At 41.1% G+C, this 15,646-nt stretch overlaps 1 protein-coding gene across 1 annotated transcript in view; it reads left to right on the forward strand.

The window, feature by feature from the left end:
• NUP93 (nucleoporin 93) overlaps positions 1-15,646 on the forward strand; it is a 113,650-nt gene that overhangs the window by 10,039 nt on the left and 87,965 nt on the right. The window contains exon 2 of the mRNA XM_025369714.1: positions 6,319-6,511. Coding sequence (XP_025225499.1) covers positions 6,333-6,511 — 179 coding nt within the window. The 5' untranslated portion in view covers positions 6,319-6,332. The remainder of the gene's footprint in view (positions 1-6,318; positions 6,512-15,646) is intronic.

Raw genomic sequence — 15,646 nt, forward strand, 5'->3', positions numbered from 1 at the left:
CTTATCAAGTCTAGCTTCAATACCTTAGGCCCATGGGTTGGCAAACTATGGCCTATGTGCCAAATAAACTAAGAAGGATTTTTACATCTTTGAATCCTTGGGGGGAAAAGAATCCAGAGAAAAATATTTTATAACCATGTGAAAATTATATGAAACTCAAATTTAAGTGTTCATGATTAATATTTTATTAAAGTACAGCCATGCCTGTTGGTTTACATATTATCTGTGCCTGCTTTCAAGCTATAACAGCACAGTTGAGTAGTTGCTACAGAGCCTGGCCCACAAAGCCCAAACTATTCACTACCTGTCCTTTTACAGAAGAAGTTTGCTCACTCTTGCCCTAGGAGACTAGAAACTGGGCAAGCGTTTGACAGATATGTCTAGGATGGATGGCTCTGAGGCTCTTTTATAGCTTCCTTTGTTTCATTTTCCGTTTCTCTTTGTCGGCTTTGGTGCTTTATTTTTCTGGAATATATCCTGGGAGTAACATAGGCTTAAGTCTAGAGAACTAGTGAATAATAGCTATTTCTGGGATGACTCAATGATTCCCCAGCTTGAGAGTCCATAAGGCCTGAGTAAAGGAAGAGAGGTATTCTACTTGTGGCTGGTGCTTTAAAAATAAAAGAAACCAATGAACTAATAATATCAGAAAACAGATATGTGGGATTTTAATATAATAAGCATGAATACTGTAACAGACAAAGATTCAGACCATCTACAAAATCCCGAAGGGGCCACTCTTAGAGAATACAGATTTACAATGATTTAGAAGTGTTTAGCTGTTTGAATATTTAAGTATCTACTCTTCTCTGGCTCGATTAAATATTTAACATAGTTAATATATTTGGAATGTGGAAATGATTTTATTTTTCGTAAGACTCACATGTTAATAGTAAATGAACTGAAATTATTTTGTGCATTTTTGCTCTGCCTTTATATTTAGTTCGTTTCACCTTATATGCAGTTTGGGAATTTTTTCCACCTCATTTGTGAATGTTGATATGCCCTAAAGGGACATGTGTTTTAGACACTAAATGACAGGTGAACGCAGACCAGCATAAGGAAGTAGAAGTTTGGCCAGCCCTTGGTTTAGCTCTAGGTAGGAGCTCTCTCTTTCAAACTGTGGCTTTTACTTTTTTCATTTAGTTCATTTGCTCAGCATCCTCTAGGTGTGGTGAAGAGATCTACATTATGGGACCTTTCCACTGAGAACATTCCTTATTTTTAGCATAGTGGGGTATCCTACTGTAGCTTCAGAAAAAAGGCGGGTCATCGTCCTTTGTTTGCTTGGTGGCAGCAGTCAGGGCGGGGAGCTTTTTATTGAAGTGTGATACACAAATCGTGAGTCTAGATTGACTAATTTTCTGAGAAGTGAGCACACTGTCAACCAATGGTTAGATCAAAAAACTGAAAATTGCGAGCCCCCTTGAAGCCGTCCTCATCCTTCCCCTTCTGTCCTTCCCCCGACAAGTGTAACCAATCCTGCCTTCTAACAACAGTGATAAGTTTGCCATTCAGTTTAAGGTTCTCAGTTGCCCGGGTTGTTGAGGAGTTTCTATGGAGGCTCGGTAGCACTTCTGCCAAGTCCTGCTTACATGGAGAGTAATTTGTTGCCCAAGGCCCTGATACTTTGCGATGCTTTCAGTAGTGCCTGCCAGTGTTGCCTTGCCAAAGGATTCCTAACCACGCCCTGGAGCTTAGTCACTGCTGTCCTAAAGGAGCCCTAGTGCTGTTCCGCTGTCCCTGCTGGCCTTTTCCTGTGCAGCCCCACTTGTGCTGCATTGACTGCTCCGGCTCCTGCTTCCATGGTTTCTTAGTGTTGCTTCTTCCTGTGCCTTTCCTCCATAGTTCCCCAAGGATGCAGCTGGTGTCCAGGCTGCATGGCCAGATTTTCGCAACGCAAGGCTTGGACTTCAGTTTTTTTCCCCCATAGATCATTTTAATTGTCTCTACTGGACAAAGCTTACAGAGGTTATTTTCATGATTAGTTTTTAGTCTCTTGGTCAAAGTTGATTTAGTGGTTTAATCTCTATATTTTGTGGCTAAATTGATATTTTGTGGTGGGGATAAAAATTGTCCTAAATTTATGAAATTAGGCATAAATTGAAGCATTTTAGTGCAGTGGGATGATGAATACATCAAAGTATAGATTTAGTTGCACAATGAGGGTAGCAAAAAATGTATAAATTTGGAAACTTTAATAAAACTTTTGTATAATTAATTTCTACTGGTTGAATAATAATGCAGGACATCCAGTTTTTCCCAAATGTAGTATTTCATACATACCTCTCTTTTCTGCTGTGCAGACGTAAAACAAGCTTATTTTCTCTTTACTTCTACCCTGAAGTTTTGTAGCAAAATTCTTTCTATATGTGTCTGTTTCTTTTGGTTTCTAATTCTGTTCACCTGGTTTTTGGTCTTGATATTTAGAGGGAAAGCACTAGTCTGGACCAAGTGTGATATGAATTCATGCCATTTAGACTGTCACTGCCTTATGCTGTGCTGCCTCAGAAATGTTAAGTATCATTTGGTAGTCTGATACCAACTGGAAGGGAATGTTTTTGTTCAGGTCTCTGCTTGCTAGTGGGTGCCTGTTTGGCAAGGGAGTGCAGGAAGCCTTTGAGAAGGACAGACTCTCACCAACGGAAGAAAAACCCCTCCTATTTATTCAAAATATGAGTACCTACTATGTGTCAGGCACTTCTACTGTTGTAGAAGCTTGGGGTACGTCAGTGAACAAAACACTGTGCTTGTGCAGCTTATGTTCTTGCAGAGGTGACAGACAGTAAAGGAGATGGGGGATTGCTGGGGGTGGCTTGTACTTTTAAACAGCTTTCTAGGTTGGCCTCAAAGGCAGGGTGATAGGTGAACTGAAACAGATAGGGAGTCAACCTTGAGTGTTTCTGGGGGAGGAACATTCCAGTAGAGGAAACACGGAGCGCAAAGGCTGTAAGGCAGGAATGTACCTGATCCGTTGGGGACCAGCAAAGAGGCCCCAGAGTGGCTGGCACCCATGAAAGGAGTGGAGATAGGGCTGGAGATGAGTCTGAGTGATGAGGGGAGGTGGGGCCCCTTTTGTAGGGTTTCATTCTGTACAAGAGGTTTAAGCAGGAGGCATGTGATCTGACTGACTGTAAAAGGATCAGTGGTTGCTGGGTTGCTATAGACAGAATAGACTGTGGGAGGCAAGGGCTGAAGCTGGGAGGTTTGGGAGGGAGACTGCTAAGAGAGTCTAGGGAGGCAGCTTGGATGTGGGGAGGTGGCCAGGTAGAGATGGCGAGGACAGGCAGATTCTGGATGTATTTTGAAGGTAGATTTGAAGGGCTTTGTTGGTTGATTGGATGTAGGATATGAGTTATGGGCCATCATGGATTTTGGTCCAAACAACTGAGTAATGAAGTCTTCACACACTGAGAAGGCCAAGGGGCAGGTTTTGTGGATGAAAAGTTAGAGCCCAGTTTTGGAATATTACATTTAGGATGTTGTTCAGAGATTCAACCTTTATTTTACCATTGTCAAAACCATTATATATAATTAACTTAAAAAAATCTTTATTAGACCATGTTAAAGTAAATAACTGATTTTGTATTAATTACTTATACCAAATTCATTGCTCAAAATCTTTGGGGTAGGCTGGTCATTTGAGAAGCTGAGCATTTCCTTTGTCTGACATAGGAATAAAATATTAGATGTATTTCTTTCTTCCTTTATCTTTCTTTGTCTTCTTTTTTATTTTTTTATTTTTTATTTTTATTTTTATTTTTTTTTTTTGAGATGGAGTCTCGCGCTGTCGCCCAGGCTGGAGTGCAGTGGCCGGATCTCAGCTCACTGCAAGCTCCGCCTCCCGGGTTTACGCCATTCTCCTGCCTCAGCCTCCCGAGTAGCTGGGACTACAGGCGCTGCCACCTCGCCCGGCTATTTTTTGTATTTCTTAGTAGAGACGGGGTTTCACCGTGTTAGCCAGGATGGTCTCGATCTCCTGACCTCGTGATCCGCCCATCTCGGCCTCCCAAAGTGCTGGGATTACAGGCTTGAGCCACCGCGCCTGGCCTGTCTTCTTTTTTAATAATGGAAAAGTTTTGTTTCATTCGGTTCTTTATTTAGGGATTTCCAAAGTTTTCCTCATGAATGAAAAAAGTATTTTCTTTTCCTTGACTCTGTTAGAAAAATTATTTTTATCTTAGAGTAAAAATAATGGGCGGGGGGGCGGGGGTGGGGTGGGGATCCGGAGAAGGGAATGCTTTGCTTTTCTTTTCCCTTTCTGGTGAATGACCATGGTTTTGTGTAATTAGTAGAATGTCATTGGCCTTGAACATTCCTGAGAAAACACATTTCTCTGTCACGGCGGAGTAGTTGTTTAAAAATGCCCCTCTCCTCAAAATTCTTGTGTTTCTTCCTCTCTCCCTGAGGATACCTTCCTAATTCTCCCATCCCCATTTTCTCACAAAAAAAGATTGCAAATTACAGCCTGATTATATTGGGTCAAAAAAAATTACAATATTTGTTTAGAAACTTGAGGTTAAGAGTTATTGTGTATGTTAATTTTTGTTGAAGATTAAAGTCAGCTTGGAACTTCATAAAGAATACCGAAGTGGCTTTATGTTTACTCCAGCTGAGCTATTTTTGTTTTACCCTTGTTCCCTTGCCTTTAAAGTTAATGTCCTTTAATGCTCATTCTTAAAAGTTCTTAATGGATTTATGGCAGTAACAGTGTCCTTTTGACAATTAACCTGTGCTTCATAGCTGACATATAATTATTCGCCAACATGACAAAACCTGTCTCTACTAAAAATACAAAAAAGCTGGTAGTGTCACCCTGGTTGGGTGTGGTGGTGCACGCTGTAATCCCAGCTACTTGGGAGGCTGAGGCATGAGAATTGCTTGAATCTGGGAGGCGGAGCTTACCATGAGTCAAGATCACGCTACTGCACTACAGCCTGGCTGACAAAGCGAGACTCTGTCTCCCAAAAAAAGGAAAAAAGTGTAACAAGAGCTATTGTACAAGTAATTTTTTTAACAAAAAATTTTCTTATTAACCGTTTAGCAATGTAATTTTTTTTTTTTTTTCCCAAGACAGTCTCACTCTGTTGCCCAGGCTGGAATGCAGTGGTGTGATCTCGGTTTACTGCAACCATCCATCCCCCCGCCCCCGCCCCCGCCCCCGCAGTTCAAGTGATTCTCCTGCCTCAGCTTCCCGAGTAGCTGGGATTATAGGTGTGTGCCACTACACCCAGCTAATTTTTGTATTTTTAGTAGAGATGGGGGTTTCGCCATCTTGGCTAGGCTGGTCTCTAACTCCTGACCTTAGGCAATCTACCCGCCTAGGCCTCCCAGAGTGCTGGCATTATAGGCGTGAGCCACCATGCCCAGCCAATTTTCTTACCATGGTGCTACTTTTTATCTTCTGTTGATTTAATTAGTGGTAGGAGTTAAAACCATTCTCTTGGTCAAGAATCTTACATAAGAATAGTGCAGTATATATTCTGTACTATTGGCATTTCTCAAAGTAGCAGGTACAGTAACAAATCGAATGTCCTGAATGTTGTATATAACAAGCAGGCACAGATCTGTGCTCTCAGTAACCTTGTAAGATAAAGAATGTATGATTGGAGACCTGGACATGAGTATTAAAAAAAAAAAAAGAAAAAAAAAGAATTTATTCTATGTTAGTGAAGGAGCAGGTGTATTAGAATAACAGTAGGGGAGAGAGGGAGAGTTAGTGGTGGTTAGTCCAAAGATTACCTGTTTTCCCGGTCTTGGTTCAACCAAATCACAGTAGAGAGTATTCTCGGCATGTAACTCAGCCTCTGTGGACTGGAATTTGTTCTTTCTACTCAGGAGCCTCACAGAGTGGTTGTGAGGATCATTTGAGATAAGGTCTTATAAATTGCCTGGTGCTTTTGGGGTGGTAGTGTTTTTCTAAGATGGGTGAAGAATAAGAGGTATAAGGTGACTGTTCTTTAAGCCTCCTAGAGGTTGCCACAGTGGTTTCCATTTCCTTATCTGCTTTGAGTCTGTGGAAGGAGGCAGGAATTCTGGTCCATGACTTGATATCCATGCATTTGTTCTAATGGCAGAAATCAATCTCGGGGCTGTCAATATGCACAGAAATGATCTGTTTTTTCACAGCCTGGCTCATTTTCTCTGTCAGGCCTGTTCTTGGGCTATGTTCAGGAACAAATCCTGCTTGTTGATGAGCTGTGTCCTCGTCTGTTTACAAAAAGTTCTGCTGTTTCGTTAAGCTTGTAACAGATTCAGGCAGTGTTTGAAACCTGTCTTTCCCTTGATTTAGATCTTTTCATTTTTTCTCCCATCTAGGATCTGCATCTCCAATGGATACTGAGGGGTTTGGTGAGCTCCTTCAGCAAGCTGAACAACTTGCTGCTGAGACTGAGGGCATCTCAGAGCTTCCCCATGTGGAGCGGAACTTACAGGAGATCCAGCAGGCGGGCGAGCGCCTGCGTTCCCGTACCCTCACACGCACGTCCCAGGAGACGGCAGATGTCAAGGCGTGAGTACTGGTAGGGAGGCCCCTTTAGTACTGGGTGGCTTAGGGGCAGGATCTGTTTCTTCTTTCCTGCCTTGAATTCAGATCCAATCTGTGAATGACAGCCACTAGCCAGATTCTTGGGAACTCAGAAAGGTTTTATAAAAGGACAGCAGCCTTGGTTTGTTTCCCTGCTTCTCAGGTTTTCTAGCCTGTCTGATATCACAGGGAGAGATGATGAGCTGATATCACAGGGAGAGATGATCACAAGGTAGGAGGGGGTAAAAGAGTTCTGTGATGCTGAATCTGGTCACAGTAGTTCCTGCTTGGGGTCAATGACCGTTGGGTCATAAATGGCTCCTGTTATGTTAATACATATGGGCCCCACAGATAAGTGTTACCTTCAAAGCCAGAGAGCACTCAGTGATGAGGACAGGTTTTAAGAGCATTTGGAAGAAATTGATGAGCAGTTAGTGATGTGAAACCATCCAAGTGAGGAGTGATTCTGTCTGCTTGTTTTCACTGACCTGGGAGGCTGCTTCTGAAAGGCCTTGGAAATACAGTGCCCCCAGCTGATTGTAGAACAGGAGAGTGGGTGAGCCCCAAGAGAGTGCAGCTGGGGAAAAGTGCTGACTGACTGGGCTGGCAGCCACTGCTGCCACACAGCATCAGTTGGGCTGTTGATTCCACAAACATGTGTTTAGGATCCACGCTGTGCCAGGTCTGGACTATCTCTGGGGCGACAACCATGAATTAGACATGGTTCTTGCTCTCAAGGAGCTTATAATGTGGGGAGTGGGGCAGAAAGAAACTATGCTGCTTTCCTTAAGAGATGTGATTTACTGATTATTTACTGTGTGTTACAAGCTTGGCTAGACTTAAGATTTTGCTTAATTTTCACAACCATCATTAGGCTACAATCTCCACATTACAGTTGAGCAACAAAGGCTCAGAGAAGGCAAGTAACTTCCAGATCACACAGCTGGCGAGTGGTAAAGTAAGGATTCATACCTAGTGAGGCTGACTCCAGAGCGCATACTCCTCTGATCGTGATGGAAGGGCATGGGAGGATGGAGAGGGTGCTGCTACTTGTGCCTTTGATGGGTCTGGAAAGACACTGAAATTCTGTGCAGGAAATATGGGAAATTGTCAGTCATCTCCTCAGTCTTCATTCCTTGAACTTGAGAAAGAACTAAGTGCTAGTGTTAATGTGGGACATTGTCTGCTCTAAGCATTTAACAGATGTCACGGGAGTATTATGTAGGAGTGGGCTACATTCTTGTTCTTGAGAGCTGAATGTTTTGGCTGCTCTGTCGAGTCAGTAAGGATGTTGTGGAAATTCTTCTGTAGGCCTCCCCAAAATGTTATTTTCTAAAATAACTAGTTGGTTTTGGTTCTGTTGGCATTGGTAAAGGCAAGTCAGAGGAACCCTGGCAGGGATTTTTCACCCTGCAGCCTTGCAGCTAAGTGCAGCCAACTGCTTCCCTACACTGCTTTCTCACAGCCCAACCAGCCTTTAGACACTTCTGCTAACTTGCCTTCCCTGTAGGCTCCTTACCTGCTTCTCCTGGCTGCCTACGGTTACCCCCAGTCGAGCATGCAGGCTTTGTGCTGTATGCAAAGATGCTGCTGAAGCGAAAGGCCCATGATGCCAGCTGAGTTGCTATAGTTATAATTTAATTGCATCAGCTTTACAACCTATTAAGAGCGAAAAGGGAAAATGTTTTCTTGGTAACAATTATCGGTCATGCTCTTTTTCTTGTAAATTTCCATTCTTTTTCATCTCTTTCTACCTCAAATTCATTATTTTAGGGAGGAGGAAGTTGGAATGTTGAAAGAATGGGTATAGGGTGGGGCAGGTGCTTAAAAAGAAACCAAAGGGCTGATGACTGTATTTTTCCATCTTCTTGATAGGCAGAGACATAAAGTGTGGTGTGAATATTTTAGTACATACAATATGAGGGCAGAAGAGAGAACTGAGTAGGAAAAATTTTCTTACATGAAATAAGTTTTGAAAGAAAATTCTGTCTTTAAGATTTTAGATTATAGATTTAAGATTGAAATGTTATGTGCCAAATTTATTTATTTGTCCAAATACACTGTGTTGAATATTTTGTTTTAGAGAATAGCTTTGGTAGCTTTTTTTATGTGTGTGCTTGATCTTTTAAAATTGTTCAATTTTTTCACACATAAAGAAGAGTATGCCTAACATATATAAAGATGTAAATCTGGGTTTGCAGCCCATGAGCTACATCCAGCCTTAAAGTTTTATTGGAACACAGCCAGGCTTATTTGTATTGTCTGTGCTGCTTTTGTGCTACAGTATGAGAGTTGAGTAGTTTTGACAGAGATCATGTCCCCTGCAAAGGCTGAAATGTTTACTATATGCTGTTTACAGAAAAAGTTTGCTGACTCTGGTATAGATAATAAAATGAATGAATACTCATATGCACATTGATCAACTGAAACAGAATATTGAGCTGGGTGCCGTGGCTCATGCCTGTGACCCCAGCACTTTGGGAGGCTGAGGCAGGTGAATCGCTTGAACTCAGGAGTTCAAGACCAGCCTGGACAACATGGCAAAACCCATCTACAGAAAATTAGCTGAGCATGGTGACATGCACCTGTAGTCCCAGCTACTTGAGAGGCTGAGGTAGGAGGATTGTTTGAGCCCAGGAGGTCAGAGGGTACCCATCATCAATTGCATACCCCTCTTTTCTCATCAAATATGCTGCACTAGATTTTTCCATTCAGACTCTGAAATCAGACAACCTAGAGGTGTATAAAGGAAAAGCCAGTAGTCACTCTTTCTCCCTAACTTTGTCATCCAACATAACCAATGTTATTAATTTGCTTATTTTTTCACATACTTTTCCATGTTCATGCAAAGCATATATAAACATTTATTTCCCCAAAGTTTTACAGCACATTATAACTCTCCTTGTGATAATACTATAAGCTGTTGTTTAAGCTCTTACTGTTTGTCAGGCACCGTGCCACACACTTTATACGCATTATGTAATTTCTTTTAAAAATAACCCTGTGAAAGTGTTATGTGTGTTTTAAACTTGAGGAAAGTCAATAGTGAGTGGCCAGGCTGGAATTTCAAATCCAACTTAGTAAGAATTCCTCATATTTGTATGGTACTTTTCAGTTTCTGAAGGATTGTCATAGGCACTGTCCTGACTGGTGTGCAGTGCCTGAGAGGTAGGATAGGCATTTTTCCCCACATTTAACAGAGGAAGAAACTGAGGCTTGGAAAGGTGATGTATCTAAGATTTTCAGTAAGTGACAGGTGAGACTTGAACCCAGGCCTCCTGACATTTTATGTGCTTCCCATGTATGCTGGGAACAGTCCTTGTCCTTTTACTCTCCTGGAACTGGAAGGAGACTCCAGCTTCCGTGACTTTCTGCTCATGGGGGACTGCCTGGCTTTTGGAAATTGAAGCAGGTAGAAGGCAGGGAACCTTCTAAGGATTTTTCCACCCTTACAGACTGAAAGTTTCTAGTACAGGCTTTCTTTATAAAGCCATCCCTACCCTAGATTCCCTGTCTCCTTCATCAGTCCTTTCTCTCCCTGCATATGCATCATATAAGCCATATACTGCATAAGCCACACACTGAACAGTTTCTACAGATGTCCACCACTTAAATGACCTTTATTTTCTAACAATTCTAGTAGCTAATTTTTAAATTCTGAGGTTCTCAAAATCCTGGTATACGTTAAAATTATTTCGGCACTGGATACATTCTTATGTGTCTGATAAAGTACAGCACCATGGGACAAAATTTAGACATAGCTAACAAAATTTACCCAGCAATTCCACTTCTAGGGTTTTGTCCCAAAGATATACTGGCAAAATACACCCAAGAAAACCCTGTGCACAAGGATATTCATTACAGCATTATTTGTAATAGCAAAAATTGAAAACAAATGTCCATCAGTAGGTGACTAGTGGAATAATGTAGTATGTCTATGAAATAGAAAAATAAAAAGTAGTACAAAGGAATGAGAGTATACAGTAACATGGAGTGATTCCAGGACATATTAAGTAAAAAAGGCAGGGTAGAGAAAAGTGTTTAGTACTCTATCATTTGTATAAGAAAACAGGTGAAAGACATCCCATGTTCATGGATCAGAAGACTTAATAGTAATATATTAATATTCCCTAAATTGGTGTACAGATTCAACACAGTCTCTATCAAAATCCCAGCTGGGATTTTTTGCAGAAAGTGACTAGTTGATTCTGAAATCCATATGGAGATACAAGAGACCTAGAATAGCCAAAACAATCTTTAAAAAGCAGAAGAAAGTTGGAAGAATCACACTTGCAATTTCAAAATTTACTACAGAGTCACAGTAATTAAGACTATGGTACTGGCCTAATGACAGTCATGTAGATTGATGGAATGGAATTATTAATCCAGATAAACCCTTGTGTCTGTGATCAGCTGATTTTCAACGTAGATTGATGGAATGGAATTATTAATCCAGATAAACCCTTGTGTCTGTGATCAGCTGATTTTCAACAAGGGTACTTAAACCATTCAGTGTGAAAAGAACAGTCTTTTCAACAAGTGATGCTAGGACAGTCATGTCAAAAGGACCCAGAAACCAAGTTGAAGAGGCTTCTACTGGCCAAAGATGAGATGATTTGATCATCGATTAGGATAATTGCATTGGATTGAAACATATCAAATATGTTTAAAATTTATGAGTTTATATACTAAAACAAAACTCATTGATTGCCTTTGGAGAGTACTAAAGAACCAACTCATTATTCAGGGTAATTACATAGTTGATTTTAGAGTTTCTTGGAATGGAAGTATTCTAGCTAATAAAGATGGAATTAGGATACCACCATTTTGCAACCACTGAGGAGTAAATGGATCTAAGCAATCATCATCAAGACTGCAAATATTTCAGGTGGACATAAGCAGATATTAAATACCTCTTAATGTAAAGTATATAGTAATCTAGCCATAAAAATAGTGGTACCTCAATCTCATCAAACCCTTGGAACTTTGAATTTGCAGGAAATATAGAGGACAAAGGAGCGTGTTAAATGATATCATGGGGATTCCGTCAGTAAAACGTTTTCTGTGGGAAACTATAGACTTGCTACTGTGAGTGTAGTCAGTGGATCAACAGCATCAGCATCAACCATGAGCTTTTTATAAATGGAGACTCTCAGGCCCCATCCCAGACCTATTAAATCAGAATCTACATTTTTAACAAGGTTTCCAGGTGATTCATATGCAATTTTTTTTTCTGCTCTGTACCTTTGTCATCACATGTACATTTAAAGCTTGAGTAACACCGCTTTACGAGATAAATAATCCAGAGTCTTCAACAAAGAGATTATAAGAAAAAAAATGAGATGGAGGGGCAACCTGTTGATGAAAAGAGATTTAGGAGGCATATTAATATTAATCATCCACAAGTAGAGACCTTATTTGGATTTCATTTAAACAAACACAAATTTAAAAGTTGTGGAAAAATTAGGCAATATCTTGGATATGCTTCAAAATAAGCATATTTGTTGATAGAGAAAAATAGGTAGGGATGTAGATGAAACAGGGTTGGCTATGACATGCAAATTGTTGGGGCTGGGTGATGGGTATAAGGAGGTTTACTATTTTAATTTTTTTTTTTTTTTAATGAAGAAAAGAGGTTTAATTGATTCACATTTTCACAGGGTGTACAGGAAGCCTGGCTGGGGAGGTCTCAGGAAGCTTATAATCATGGCGGAAGGTGAAGGGGAAACAGGCACATCTTCACATGGTGGAGCAGGATAGAGGGTGAAGGGGGAAGTGCTACGTACTCTTTAACAACCAAATCTTATGGGAACTCACTGTCATGAGAACAGCAAAGGGGAAGTCTGCTCCCATAGTCCAGTCATCTCCCACTGGGTGCCCCCTCCAACATTGAGGATTACAGTTCGACATGAGATTTGAGTGGGAACACAGAGCCAAACCATATCATTCCACATCTAGCCCCTCCCAAATCTCATGTCCTTGTCACATTTCAAAGCACAGTCATGGCTTCCAAACAGACCCCCAATGTCTTAACTCATTCTAGCATTAACTCAAAAGTCCAAGTCCAGAGTCTCATCTGGGACAAGGCATGTCTTTTTGCCTATGAGCCTGTAAAACCAAAAACAAATTAGTTACCTCCAAGATACAATGGTGGTACAGGCATTGGGCAAATGTTCCCATTCCAACAGGGAGAAATTGGCCAAAACAAAGGGGCTACAGACCCCATGCAAGTCCAAAACCCGGAAAGGCAGTCATTCAATTTTAAAGCTCCAAAATAATTTTATTTGACTCCATGTCTCACATCCAAGCACACTGATGCAATAGGTAGGCTCCCAAGACCTTGGGCATCTATGCTTCTTTGGCTCTACAGGGTACAGCCCCCTTGGCTGCTTTCATGGGCTAGTGTTGAGTGCCTATGGCTTTTCTAGGCACATGGGGCAAGCCGTCAGTGGGTCTACCATTCTGAGTTCTGGAGGATGGTGACTTTTTTCTCACAACTCCACTAGGCAGTGCTCCAGTGGGGACTTTTTGTGGGGGCTGCAACCCCACATTTCCCCTCCACATTGCTTAGTAGATTCTCCATGAGGGCTCTGCCCCTGTAGCCGACTTCTGCCTAGATATCCAGACATTTCTCTACATTCTCTGATGGCTGTTGGGAGGCTCCCAAAATTTTGTGTATTTAATTTTTTTCTATAATAGCTTTAAATGGGTGGGCCACTACAATGGCTGTAATAAAAAAGATAGTAACAAGTGTTGGTGAGGATGTGGGAAAAATTGGAATCTTTATACATTGCTGGTGGGAATGTAAAATGGTATAGTTGCTTTGGAAAACAGTCTGGCATTTCCTCAAAAGATTAAGCATAGGGTTATATGACCCAGCAATTCTGCCCCTAGGTATATACCTAAGAGAAATGGAAATGTATACTCACACAAAAACTTGTGCAGGAATGTTCATGGCATCTTTTAAAAATACTAGCCAAAAGTGGAAATAATCCAAATGCCCATCCACTGATGAACGGATACATAAAATGTGGTATGTCCATGCAATGGAATACTATTTGGCAATAAAAAGGAATGAAGTACTAATACATGTTTCGACATGAATGAACCTTGAAAGCATTATGTTAAATGAAAGAAGCCAGTTACAAAGACTGTGTATTGTGATTGCATTTATGAGCAATGTCCGGAATAGGCAAATTTATAGAGACAGAAAGTAGATTAGTAGTTGCCAAGGGATGGGGGAGGTTTGGGGGGGAATGGGGAATCACCACCTATTGGTCAGGGGTTGCTTTTTGGGGTGATGAAAATATTCTAAAATTGATTGTAGTGATGGTTGTACAATTTTATGAATACATAAAAATCACTGAATTGTAGGCCAGGCATGGTGGCTCACACCTGTAATCCCAGCCCTTTGGGAGGCCAAGGTGGGTGGATCACTTGAGCCAGGAGTTCAAGTCCAGCTTGGCCAACATGGGGAAACCCTGTCTCTAGTAAAAATACAAAAATTAGCTGAGTGTGGTGGCATGCACCTGTAGTGCCAGGTACTGGAGAGGCTGAGGCACAAGAATTGCTTGAACCTGGGAACTGGAGGTTGCAGAGAGCTGAGATTGCACCACTGCACTATCCTGGGCAACAGAGCGAGACTCTGTCTCAAAAATAAATAACCAAATTGTATACTTTAAATGATAAATTGTAAAGCTGGGTGCAGTGGCAAGCATCCTTAGTTCCTGCTACTCGGGAGGCCAAGACAGGAGGATCTCTTGAGCCCGAGAGTTTGAGTCCAATATTAATCACAACTGATCATAGTCGTTGGGAGGAAAGTTTGGACTAGGTTACTCCTGAAACTAGGTGATTCTAATGTGCAACCAGGGTTGAGACCCACTCTTTTTTTTCTTTTTTTTTTTTTTTAATTTTTAAAAATTTTACTTTAAGTTCCTGGATGCACGTGCAGAATGTCCAGGTTTGTTACATAGATATACATGTGCTGTGGTGGTTTGCCACACTTATCAACCTGTCATCTAGGTTTTAAGCGCCACATGAATTTGGTATTTGCCCTAATGCTCTCCCTCTCCTTGTCCCTCACCCCCTGACAGGCTCCAATGTGTGTTGTTCCCCTCCCTGTGTCCATTGTGTTCTCATTGTTCAACTCCCACTTATGAGTGAGAACATGCAGTGTTTGGTTATGTGTTCCTGTGTTAGTTTGCTGAGAATGATGACTTCCAGCTTCATCCAGGTCCCTGCAAAGGACATGAACTCAGTCTTTTTGATGGCTGCATAGTATTCCATGGTGTATATGTGCCACATTTTCTTTTACCAGTCTATCATTGTTGGACATTTGGATTGGTTCCAAATCTTTGCTATTGTAAATAGTGCTGCAGTAAACATATGTGTGCTTGTGTCTTTATAGTAGAATGATTTATAATCCTTTGGGTATATACTCAGTAGTGGGATTGGTGGGTCAGATGGTATTTCTGTTTCTAGATCCCTGAGGAATTGCTACACTGTCTTCCACAATGGTTGAACTAATTTACACTCCCACCAACAGTGTAAAAGCTTTCCTGTTTCTCCACAGCCTTGCCAACATCTATTGTTTCCTGACTTTTTAAGTAATCGCCATTCTGACTGGCGTGAGATGGTATCTCATTGTGGTTTTGATTTGCATTTCTCTAATGATCGGTGATATTGAGCTTTTTTTCATATGTTTGTTGACTGCATAAATGTCTTCTTTTGAGAAGGGAGACCCACTCTTATAGAGAGTTAACTATTTAGGATTATTAGAGGAGAGAGGAAATATATGGCAACCTGGGGGGAAAGCCCCGGGAATGACATCATAGTTGACCTGGAAGAGACAAAAATCTATAGGAAGGAACCTCTGGGTAAATGTAATCTGTTGCTGTAGTATTTATTGGATTAGAACTACATATGTGAAATTCTTTCTCTTCTCCAATAAGTCTGTTAGTTCAGGATTGAAACTTTTAGGTGTTACACCTATTGGTATACTGACTATTAAATTACTCAAAGTGAACACAAATGTTATCAGTGAAAGTTTTCAGTACTAATTTATAGTCCAGAAACAGTCTACAAATTAATGGACTGGATGTGGTGGTTCACGCCTGTAAT

Source organism: Theropithecus gelada, chromosome 20, assembly GCF_003255815.1.
Source record: "Theropithecus gelada isolate Dixy chromosome 20, Tgel_1.0, whole genome shotgun sequence".
NCBI classification, from domain to species: Eukaryota; Metazoa; Chordata; class Mammalia; order Primates; family Cercopithecidae; genus Theropithecus; species Theropithecus gelada.